Consider the following 11,791-nt stretch of genomic DNA (forward strand, 5'->3'; position numbering starts at 1 on the left):
TACGGATTTCTAAGATATTTACTTTCATTTTATTTAATTCATGCAACTATATTCATTCAACCTTCAACACCTTTCATATGTATTTCACATGTGTATCTATCTAGTTTGCTTGCTTGGCATATCAATGACTTTTCGTATTGAAATTGATTCATTACGCTTTGGCAATTTGTTAGTCATTCGGATCCCCACAATGTGTTAAAATGCAAATTGATATCTCAAGAACGACAATATATAAGCCAGTCTTATTGTAACGATCAGACATATAAAGATAAACAGGTAGAGAAGGAGGGAAAGAGAGAGAGAGAGGGAAAACCCCAAATCGTCTTTTATTTGCCGAACGTGTTTAAATCACATCTGTAATGATGCCCTGCGAACGGATGAGCTCAGACACAGACCCAGACTGATATACTCCCTTCTCTCATCTACATGCCGGACTATTGATCAATGAATTTTTTTGTGGTCTATGCTCCGCTCCCAGTCCCTCTCCCACACCCGCTTCCGTCGTCGTTCGACGGTCGTATTGTCTTGTGGTGGTTGGTTGGAGTTGCCAGCATTGTTTTTGTCGATGTCAACTTTACACCGGTACGCAACTTCATTGATAAAACTTGTTGTAGCAGTCGCTTCCTCTTTGTAAGTGATTTTTTCTTCTTCTCTTCTTCTTCGTCGTCGCTAGCTTTGCCTTAGAATTCCGATGCCCTTGTTGAAGGTATTGTGAATCTGTCACGAAATGTACGCATTGAAGAAGACCCTATTAAGAAAATATATTTTTGCTCATGACAAGCATCTGAGTTGATATAAGGTGTGGGTCTTCGATAAGTACACGCATACACTCAGAAAAAGATCGGACGTACATTTGAAATATGGAAGAATAAATTTTATATTATTAATATTTTTTAAAAGTCTTTTTGACTTTTACTTTTCGTGGTGATTTTCTTTTTTGTGTGAATTTCTAAAATTCAGGTCGTGTTTTTCGGATTGTGTATATACTTAACATGTTTGCAAATCTTGGTACATAATTTATCTAAAATATGTTTACTCATTTTCCAGTTACGTAAGCGCTGAACTCAACTTAACGTTTTTTTTTCTTCCATGTTTGTTTAGCCAACTATCTATTAAGCTTTCACATTCAGATTAAAATACGAAACAACTAGATCTAGAGTACACCGAAGAAATACCTTAATTAATTAGTTTATTTATATAATGTGTACAATTTTTACTTGATAAATATTTAACTCTCAGTTGAATGGAACTATCAGCGCAAATTAATATTGAAAAGAAATTGGAAAAAAAAACTGAACTAGGTATAGATGCACTAGTCAAAGGTTTCAGTGCATTTGTGTATATATTGTTACTAATTTGAAGAAGATGTAACTTAATAAAACATTACTATGTCCAACATCTGAAAGTGTATTTAAGTTTCGGTTTGCCCAAGCTAAAGTTTCCTTTTTGTTTTTATATTAAAATCCGGTCGGTTGGTCGGTCGGTCGCTTGGTTTGTCGACCGGTGCGGATATCATGTGACTGCCATGCCCCAGTAAACAGTTTGCTGAAGTTATTCAGTTACTGACTTATGTGTGTAGTTAGATACGAGTCAGGTTTAAGGTAGCTTTGAACGGATACTTCAATTGTTAAATGCTTTTTTCAATATGCAATTTATTAAGTGCCTATGCTGTTGGGAATGCATAATTGTACTTATGTATACAAGTTAAAGTTAGCTGGAGATCAACTAAAGCATCGGTTTCGATGCTATTCAGATTGCGTGACTTATCCAGCTGGCCCGAATCGAGTGGAGCTGGTTTCATTTCCATGGCATCTGCAATGGGCGAGAGCGCCACAAAAGTGGGAGCCCCATTACCGGTAAATGGATTTGCACTATCTGCTCAATCGCTTACATTACCATTGGGCAACTGCCAAAGAATCCACTGTTGGACCGGGTACCGTCTCTGGGGCAACGGTGGCAGCGTTGTGCCTTAGACTCTGTGCAGCAGGGCAAATGTCGCCACTACGATAATCGGCGAGTCTGTAATTAGTTTATTAAACATTCGGCCACCAGAGCTTGCTACCCTACCACATGCACATAAAAAAGCTGTTTGAAAATATATGACACTGCCCGAATTTGGCTGGTGTCTGTCTGCTTTTATAGTGATTGTACTTATGTACATGTGTGGCCAAAAAAAAATTAATTTTCAATTGCTATTCATAATTTTGATAAGGTAAACACTTAGTGGCCATTGCAGATGTGCAATATGCTGTACCTTAAAGTAATTTCAATGTTGGTTCAATTATAGTTATAATTAAAGTTATTTCCGTTGAGCAGTTCTTCTTTTTATTATTTAAGAGCATGGAGATCAAAAGAAAAGAAGATCTTCCAGTATACACATTAAGGAATTCTGAGAACAACTTGAGTTATAAATAATAAGAATGAAAGGTTATCTTGGACTCATCAAGATTACACACTCTTGTTGACCGGAGTGAATCTGCTGACATCTAAATTTTAATCTGAAGTTAAATTTTCCCACGTTTTTGTTAAGAAAATTTATATATTTTGTTCTTTTATACGATTGCTGTTGAATAAATTCCATTTTGGATATTTTGGAAAATTTTGTTTGAGTGATAATTTATTTATTTATATATATATATATATATATATATATATATATATATATATTTTTTTTTTTTAGGCAACAAAACTTTTAAATTTCAACGTAATTTTGTACATTCTGAGCAATTTTTTGTTTTTTCTTGTTTAGTTTAATAACCTGGAGTAAAGATCTATCCTCAGCTCATTGGCTTAAATTATACTATAGTTTTTTTAAACGATCCGATTTAATTTCCAATATAAATACAAATGTATTGTAGTTTGGTAGTGTTTATTATCCTATATGTTAATCACTTCCTAAGACTCAGCTTACGGAGATTACATTAACATGAGCCTTCTGTGGCTTACGAAGCTTGTGCAAGTTTCGAAGCTGCCGCCTCTTCCGGATCTGCCAGATTTGCTGGAGCTTTCAAGGCTTTTAAAGCTGCCGCCTCTTCCTGATCTGCCAGAGTTGCTGGAGCTTTTAAAGCTCTCAAAGCTGCCGCCTCTTCCTGATCTGCCAGAGTTGCTGGAGCTTTTAAAGCTGCCGCCTCTTCCGGATCAGCCAGAGTTGCTGGAGCTTTTAAAGCTTTTAAAGCTGCCGCCTCTTCCGTATCTGCCAGAGTTGCTGGAGCTTTTAAAGCTCTTAAAGCGGCCGCCTCTTCCTGATCTGCCAGAGTTGCTGGAGCTTTTAAAGCTCTTAAAGCTGCCGCCTCTTCCTGATCTGCCAGAGTTGCTGGAGCTTTTAAAGCTCTTAAAGCTGCCGCCTCTTCCGCATCTGCCAGAGCTTCCGAAGCTGCTGGTGCTTTCGCCTTCGGAGTTACTCGAACTACATTTGCCTTTGATAATTTGGCTTTGAACGCCTGTGGGATAAGACGTAGATTTATTTTCGTTAGGCCCCCATCTTTAGTTAAAATATCTGTATTCGGAAGTGGTTCCTTAGTGCTGTCTAAAATAGGCAGATCAACTTCTAAAGTGGTTCCTAAATTAGGCAGCTCTGGTTCCTTAGTGATTTTTAATTTAGGCAGCTCTGGTTTGACAGTGCTTTTTCCTTCGGTTACTATATAACTTTCCTCTTTTATCGTAGTAGTAGTATTCACATCGGGGATCCGTATTTCATTTTCGATCAAATTTGATGGAAGTTTTACCTGGCGTTCCTCTTTATCAATTTGTTTCTGGTCTGTCTCTTGGGCTTGTATTTGGTTCTGACAATCAATGCAAATGCTTCCATTGAGCGCTCCCCCTACATTTACAGAAATATTCCTGCTGGCTTCTGGTTGTCTCCGAATATAAATCTGAGCACCACCGTACGTCGCATCAGTCAGCAACGCCAAACCTTATTTAATTATTGTTTATTGTATTATTGTTTTAAGTGCATTACTTTTGGTTTACTTACAGCTCATGAAAAGAAAGTGCTTTAATGTTACCATTTTCATTGACTTCCTCGGGTGGAATGAACTGAACTTAACCCGCAACTTATGTTTTCTAGCCGTTTTCAATGTAAGCGGGGTACATTTATATCTGTTGCGGTTGTAATTCGTATTAGACATGCAGCACTTAATATATATATGGTTGTATTTAAATGTCAAAGATAGTTTGTGTTTGAACTCAACTTCCTTATACGAGTATCTTAAAGCACATTCGTTCCATTTCGTTCGGTAACTTGTTCCGTATACGTGATATCTATATTCTGGCCTTCCAGCTTCGCTTTAATGCAATTCTGTCTCGCCTTTAACCTTGTCAAATCACCCTGCATAAGCGTGACTAATGCTGCAAATGCGCCCACATTTCAATTATAATTTAACAAAATTAATTGCAACCTTTAGATTCGAACCTTCACTTACAAGCTATTAGAAAAATGTAAATGATTCCCTCAACACAGAAGAAAATAACAAATTTACATCAGCATAGTTCCAAATGCTAAAGTAATTTTACTTACATTTTCAATTTTATATCTTAACTTTATTGAATTAATTTGAAAAAATAAATAATAATTATAATAAATGACTTAAAAATATTTATATGACTCCATATTAACACCTCTTAGGCTTAATTTGGGAATGATTCTGATTTGGTATAATAATACATATTTTTTATTAATTTGTAATTCTTAAATTCTATCTTAACATTTACTCTGTAAACGGGAGTAATAATATAATTTTCAAAGCTGCCGGTTAATAAATATTTTCTAATTTGCCGTTTAAAAACCCACGATTAGCGAGAACATTTACATTTAGCAATCATTTGGCCAAGAAGAAGAAACCTTAAGCCAAGAAAACTACAATGTATATGATCATTAGTCCATATCATTCATAACTTTTAACTTTTGGCATTGTCTTTTGTAATACAACAGCATTGTCTTTTGTAATACAACAGTTGAGTCATTTTTGGCTGAGAGGGTTTCAAATTCCACCCCAGGATTCCGGAAATTTTCCTGTCGTTGCCTATTTCAAGTTCGGGGATACATTGCATAATGTGGAGAGCTTGCTGGATAATGGTATTATAAGAATTACTTCTGAGAGGCAATGAAACTTTATCATTTTTAAAATGATCAATCCTGAGCGACTTCAAGTCGAGGCGAATAAATAAACATTTTCAACATTTTCGACATATAGAATAAAACTCTAAATTTTTGTTTGACTTTTACACCAATTCGACTTGTTTTGAGTTTCTCAAGCTTAAATGTAGATGAAAAATTCCTAATAATCTTGCATATAATTGACCAAGAAAGAAGATAATACTATCTGAAATATACAGTTGAAAATATAGTTAGGTGTTTTATTGATATACATCAAATTGTAATGCTCCTGTCCTTAAGGACAATCATTTCGGATTATCCAGACCCGATGTTGTTATTGTTGTTTTTTCAGGATTTTGTAGTCCTTTCCCTTCTTGTTTCAGTTCTAATGACGAATAAAATATAATCGGGTAGTGCACGTAATAGCGAAGATAGATCAACAGTTTTTATATTGTTGAATGTCCATTTGAAATCAAATTCATTATTCATATTCTTCGATAAATGATCATGCAGATCATACGAGTGCAGTCTTTTTGACGTCAATAAACTTGAACGCTGATTAATCGAGGACTGATCATTCGGAAGCAAATCAGAAGTACGCCGACTAAGTAAATTCAAATTATTCGATTGCCGATCACGCGAGCATTGCTCACACTTGTTACTTGAACTCCAATATTGCAAGAAACGATCACGCCAATTACGATCTGTCGGATACCAATAGCGCTCATGCCCAGAGTGATGCATCAAATGATCACTCCAATGGTGATTTGTCAGATGGGGATCAAACTCATAACTTGGATAATAATGTTCCGGATAATAATACCTCTGATAGCCATAAGTTGAAGACTTATCAGTCGACGAGCGGTCAGTCGAGGAGCGATCAGTCGAAGAGCTGTCAGTCGAGGAACGATCCGTCGAAGAGCTTTCGGTCGAGGGGCGATCAGTCAAAGAGCTTTCAGTCGAAGAGCTATCAGTCGAAGAGTTTTCAGTCGAAGAGCTAACAGTCGAAGAGCTGACAGTTGAAGGGCTATTAGTCGAGGAGCTTTCAGTCGAAGAGCTAACAGTCAAAGAGCTATCAGTCGAAGGGCTATTAGTCGAGGAGCTTTCAGTCGAAGAGCTTTCAGTCGAAGAGCTATCAGTGGAAGAGCTATCAGTCGAGGAGCTTTCAGTCGAAGAGCTGTCAGTCGAGGAACGATCCGTCGAAGAGCTTTCGGTCGAGGGGCGATCAGTCAAAGAGCTTTCAGTCGAAGAGCTATCAGTCGAAGAGTTTTCAGTCGAAGAGCTAACAGTTGAAGAGCTGACAGTTGAAGAGCTATCAGTCGCAGGGCTATTAGTCGAGGAGCTTTCAGTCGAATAGCTAACAGTCGAAGAGCTATCAGTCGAAGGGCTATTAGTCGAGGAGCTTTCAGTCGAAGAGCTTTCAGTCGAAGAGCTATCAGTGGAAGAGCTATCAGTCGAGGAGCTTTCAGTCGAAGAGCTGTCAGTCGAGGAACGATCCGTCGAAGAGCTTTCGGTCGAGGGGCGATCAGTCAAAGAGCTTTCAGTCGAAGAGCTATCAGTCGAAGAGTTTTCAGTCGAAGAGCTAACAGTCGAAAAGCTGACAGTTGAAGAGCTATCAGTCGAAGGGCTATTAGTCGAAGAGCTTTCAGTCGAATAGCTAACAGTCGAAGAGCTATCAGTCGAAGCGCTATTAGTCGAGGAGTTTTCAGTCGAAGAGCTAACAGTTGAAGAGCTGACAGTTGAAGAGCTATCAGTCGAGGAGCTTTCAGTCGAAGAGCTGTCAGTCGAGGAACGATCCGTCGAAGAGCTTTCGGTCGAGGGGCGATCAGTCAAAGAGCTTTCAGTCGAAGAGCTAACAGTTGAAGAGCTGACAGTTGAAGAGCTATCAGTCGAAGGGCTATTAGTCGAGGAGCTTTCAGTCGAAGAGCTTTCAGTCGAAGAGCTTTCAGTCGAAGAGCCATCAGTCGAAGGGCTTTCAGTCGAGGAGCTATCAGTCGACGAGCTTTCAGTCGACGAGCTTTCAGTCGAGGGGCGATCAGTCGAGGGGCGATCAGTCGAAGAGCTAATAATCGAGGAGCGATCATTCGAGAAGCGATCAATCGAAGAGCTATCAGTTGAAAAGATATCTATCCACTTCCTCGTAATTGGATCATACCAATAGCGATTATTCGAATAGTCATCAAACGCATAGTCATTATTCGGATAGTAATAATTTGAACTCGACCAGATAGATTTAGAGATGTCTTTTGAAGAACTTAAAGATGGATAGTGCTCTTGGTGATCATAATCAATCGGATGGATCTTAAGCTCAAAACGATTAGGCGAAGAGCGATCAGTCGAGGAACGATCAGTTGAAGAGCTAACAGTCGAAAAGCTATCCGTCGAAGAGCTTTCAGTCGAGAGACGATCAGTCGAAGAGCTTTCAGTCGAAGAGCTTTCAGTCGAAGAGCTATCAGTCGAAGAGCTCTCAGTCGAAGAGCTAAGAGTTGAAGGGTTGACAGTCGAAGAGCTATCAGTAGAGGAGCTATCAGTCGAAGGGCTATCAGTCAAGGAGCTATCAGTCGAAGAGCTTTCGGTCGAGGGGCGATCAGTCAAAGAGCTTTCAGTCGAAGAGCTATCAGTCGAAGAGCTATCAGTCGAAGAGCTAACAGTCGAAGAGCTGACAGTTGAAGAGCTTTGAGTCGAAGAGCTATCAGTCGAAGAGCTATCAGTCGAAGGACTATTAGTCGAGGAGCTTTCAGTCGAAGAGCTATCAGTCGAAGAGCTAACAGTCGAAGAGCTGACAGTTGAAGAGCTTTGAGTCGAAGAGCTATCAGTCGAAGAGCTATCAGTCGAAGGACTATTAGTCGAGGAGCTTTCAGTCGAAGAGCTAACAGTCGAAGAGCTAACAGTCGAAGAGCTATCAGTCGAAGGGCTATCAGTCGAGGAGCTATCAGTCGAGGAGCTATCAGTCGAGGGGCGATCAGTCGAGGAGCGATCAGTCGAAGATCTATCAGTCGAAGTGCGATCAATCGAAGAACTTTCAGTCGAGGAGTGAACAGGCGAAGAGCGTTCATTCGAATAGATATTTATCCAATCATGACCAGGCAAAAACTGAATCGGACGGTGCTGAAGGTGGTTACTCCACCAGCTGTCTCTCGAAAAATGCGGATCAAACCGATGGACAATAATCGGATAGCGATCAGTCCAATAGCGACCAGCAGAAGAGCTTTCAGTCGGTGAGCCATCAGTCGAAAAGCGGTCAGTCGGAAACATATTTATCCAGTTGATATTGTGATCATGTGAAAAGTGACCAATCGGATGGTGATAATTTATATAGCGATCAGGCTGCCAGCTACCTCCCGAAGAACTTCCATTTAGAGAGTGATAATTCGTATTCCAATTGGGCCAATTCCTAAGCTTCAAATAATCTTCGGAGCTATGAACTTTCAAATGGCGATCCTTAAAATTGCTTTCAGACCATATCTGTCTTTGTGAATGCTGACCATGTGTACGATGTATGGTAATCTGCGCAGTACGGAAACCATCATCCAACTGATCCTCTTCTGATGCTGGTACTCTAACCAATCTAAAGACGCCATTATAAATAGATCTAGACAGGTCTGGATCAAACGCATTAGTTTCATTCGGGGATCTGTTAGCATCTTGATCCGCATCGTTATCCGAAACTTCCAATAAATGGTTTCGGATCCAATACTGTGGACTGACATATCTTATATAAAGCATCAGACAAAGACCTAGTTAACCAGTAAAAGAGTTTTATTTATTTCTCTGATATATTTTCAAAATGATATTTGCATACTTACAGCATATTAAGAGTTGTAGTCTTCCCATTACAAGCAAACTGGCATTAGAAATTGTATTAAACTTATTTTTGGACGGTCTTCTAGTTTTATGACAGGCTTTCATTGGCGTTACATTACATTGGTTATAGGAGTTGGAAAATTGATTTGTCAAGCATTTTTAAATAATATAAATATAGATAAATGCTCCTTATGTAAGAGCTGAACGTTTTAGCTTAGAAAATCAATGTTTGATGGGTGTTATTAGAATTAAATGCATATCATCTAAAATCCATTGTATATTTTGTTACATTTATATTTTTATAATAAATAATATTAAGAAATGTTGTTTTTAGTTATTTTATTATTATACATATTCATTTAAAAACTCTTTGAAATTCCCCTAGAAAATGTCACTTAAGACTAATTTTGTATAGCTCTATAGATTACCACAAGCTGACAGCAACCACAAACAAAAAACAATTAATAAACAAAACAAAAATAAATTAATAATTGTATTCTTGTGAGACAAGTTCAGGACGAGTACCATTTTTGTTTCGACTTTTCATTCCTGCATTTAATATACATTTAGCTCAATTTATGAATGCAACTTTTTCGACACTCTTAAAGCGCGAAAAAAGTGCGATTCTTTATTCATTCATGAATGAAAAATCTTAATTAAGGAATGAAAACAATATTTTGATTTGGCATGGCATATGCCGATCTTTGAAGGACATTGCTAACAGCCTACCAAACAAATTTGGTGACTGTAGCCTTATAATTGTGGGAGATATGTGGCTTTATCGATTTGCAATTATCGATTTGATACCTTCAGTATCAAAGTATAAAAAAACTAAGCCAAAACTTTATGTAATAATTAAAACGAACTGAAAGTGTAAATCTTTGACTTGCAGATGCAGTCAATATTTAATGTGGGATTGTTTGTCACTGGCTCTTTGCAAGTATAAATTCGACATTTAATCGAAATAAATGAATTGTTGTTGATTCAAGAGCGCAGCTAGAAATTGGTGCAAGTGTTTTGAAGATGATATCACTGGAGATGAACAGCAGGTGGATAAGTTAAGTTATTTTTTAAGTTGTGGCAACCTGCTGACATACATAAACACATACAAACAGTCGATTGTTTATGTTTTAATATAACTGGCCAAAGCATATTGCATGTTGTAATCAAATTACATGCAACATTTCACAATTTGTGATTAAATGGACATTAACATAAATGGCTCTGGAATCGTTTTCCAATTGCATTCGTTTTCTACATAAATCGACATTAAATGAAAAGCGAGTCGAAATTGCGACTGCAATTCACTGCACTCAGCGAGAGCCAGCCAAGTACTTAGCTAATGCTAAATGCATGACGATGGTGGCTCAACAAATTGTGGCCTTTTGAAAGATGATGATGTATGATGTTTATTGCACTCTGAATTTTAAAATATCATCATACTTTTTGTTTATTGCACTCTATGTTTTAAAAAATCATCATATTTCTTGTTTATTGTATTCTGAATTTTAAAAAATCATCATACTTTTTGGGAAGAGGTTAGCTTATCTTATTCGAAAAATATATTCCTAAAATTTAAAAAAAAAAAAAGTATCTAATTTAAAGGGTATATAGGTAAATACAGAACTTTAGCTTTTTATTAAATTGTAAAAAAACTGTATTGGCTAAAATATAAATATATTTAACAAGATTCTTTAGCTGAACAATATATTCATAGTCTTTATAGCCTACATCATCTATTTAAGCAAATCTTTTTTCACATATATATAAATAATTGTTCAATATATAACAGTTGAGCCAACTTTCGTTAAGATCTGACTTGCCCTCGTTTATTTGACTACTTTTTTGGAGCAAAAAGTCACTCAAAGTGTTTCCGACTTCTTTTGAGTGGTTTCTTTTTGCTGTGAAGTATTGCGCTATTTATAGACATGCTCAGAATACATATATATATATATATATATATATATTGCGGTTGCAAATTTCACAGCAATTTTTTAAGTACATCCCCAGCCGCCCTGGGCAGCCACCTCCACACTTGCCAGCCAAGTTAAATTGACATTTAATGCTGGTTTATTGTAATATATAATTTCAAACAGACGTCGCAAGTATACTGATTGTGTTTCAAATATATTTGCAAATTGAATGTTAATGCAGTTAAAACGGTTTCAATTAAAAACTTGAAAGTGAAATTTAAAGGTCGCAGTTCTCGTTTTCACAACGGCTTATTAAAACTGTTCTTGGCCCGAACTCGAACTCGAACTCAAATTAAATGATGGCCTGTGCTCAGGTACATATTTCGCATAATAAATCACTTCGCATTAATATATCATCTTAATTATGAGAATGCTGAGAATAACGAAATACAGAAAAGGCAGACAATGCAATTATATATCAAATGGTTTCAACATCAAATTGAAATTGAAATTGTCTTATCTGCCAGTGGAATCTTCTACTTTGGTGAGCTAACCTCCTCAACCTTACGTAATCCACAAAAAGCTTTATTTATATGCAAAGGATTATAATGCGATTCTATTAGTATTTTTTTTGGAATCTGTTATTATTATGTCTATATTTTCTAAGAATAATAATACTCATTCCAAAAACCATACATCTTTCATGCTGAAGTCCCATTTACCTTGGCTTTCATCTTCTGATTATAATTTTAATACCCTTCATAACTCTATAGGATTCTCCGTTTTATAAAATGGGTCAAAAGTGATTTATAAGTGTCGGTTTCACGAGTCAAGGCCACTTCAGCTGAAATCTGTGGGACCTCTGAAAATGAATAGTGAGATCTGAGCAAGTCTTCATGAGTATCCAAAATCGCATGCAAATTAAATTAATATTTCGACTAATTCTATTGTTGCAGAATTTCACAGTCAAATGATGCTC

General features: G+C 37.1%; 2 protein-coding genes across 5 annotated transcripts; both read right to left on the bottom strand.

Moving 5' to 3' along the window:
- Positions 1–2,852: 2,852 nt before the first annotated feature.
- On the bottom strand, positions 2,853–4,110 carry LOC6561920 (testis-specific gene A8 protein). Of its 4 annotated transcripts, none has more exons than XM_032736438.1 (3): positions 3,974–4,065; positions 3,726–3,913; positions 2,853–3,440 (listed from the first exon to the last, which is right to left on the bottom strand). In XM_032736438.1, the coding sequence occupies exons 1-3, from the start codon at positions 4,011–4,013 to the stop codon at positions 2,943–2,945; spliced, it is 726 nt and encodes a 241-aa protein (XP_032592329.1). In that variant the 5' UTR covers positions 4,014–4,065; the 3' UTR covers positions 2,853–2,942. The 4 variants fall into 4 exon arrangements, with proteins under 4 accessions (XP_032592329.1, XP_032592327.1, XP_032592328.1 ...); XM_032736436.1 differs by having other exon boundaries at positions 2,853–3,290; positions 3,345–3,913; positions 3,974–4,057; XM_032736437.1 differs by having other exon boundaries at positions 3,651–3,913; positions 3,974–4,056.
- Positions 4,111–5,329: 1,219 nt separating this feature from the next.
- On the bottom strand, positions 5,330–8,983 carry LOC116805282 (dentin sialophosphoprotein-like). Its single transcript, XM_032736342.2, has 2 exons — positions 8,902–8,983; positions 5,330–8,832 (listed from the first exon to the last, which is right to left on the bottom strand). Exons 1-2 carry the CDS (start codon positions 8,927–8,929, stop codon positions 5,444–5,446), a joined length of 3,417 nt encoding a protein of 1,138 aa, XP_032592233.2. The 5' UTR covers positions 8,930–8,983; the 3' UTR covers positions 5,330–5,443.
- Positions 8,984–11,791: the final 2,808 nt, after the last annotated feature.

This window comes from Drosophila grimshawi, unplaced genomic scaffold (assembly GCF_018153295.1).
Source record: "Drosophila grimshawi isolate 15287-2541.00 unplaced genomic scaffold, ASM1815329v1 contig_1377, whole genome shotgun sequence".
Taxonomy (NCBI): domain Eukaryota; kingdom Metazoa; phylum Arthropoda; class Insecta; order Diptera; family Drosophilidae; genus Drosophila; species Drosophila grimshawi.

Coding starts and splice junctions, on each gene's coding strand:
- LOC6561920 (XM_032736435.1), bottom strand. CDS start 4,013: ATGAAAATGGTAACATTAAAGCACTTTCTTTTCATGAGCT. Junction 3,914..3,973: donor GCACTTTCTTTTCATGAGCT/GTAAGTAAACCA, acceptor TAATTAAATAAG/GTTTGGCGTTGCTGACTGAT.
- LOC116805282 (XM_032736342.2), bottom strand. CDS start 8,929: ATGGGAAGACTACAACTCTTAATATGCT. Junction 8,833..8,901: donor ACTACAACTCTTAATATGCT/GTAAGTATGCAA, acceptor CTGGTTAACTAG/GTCTTTGTCTGATGCTTTAT.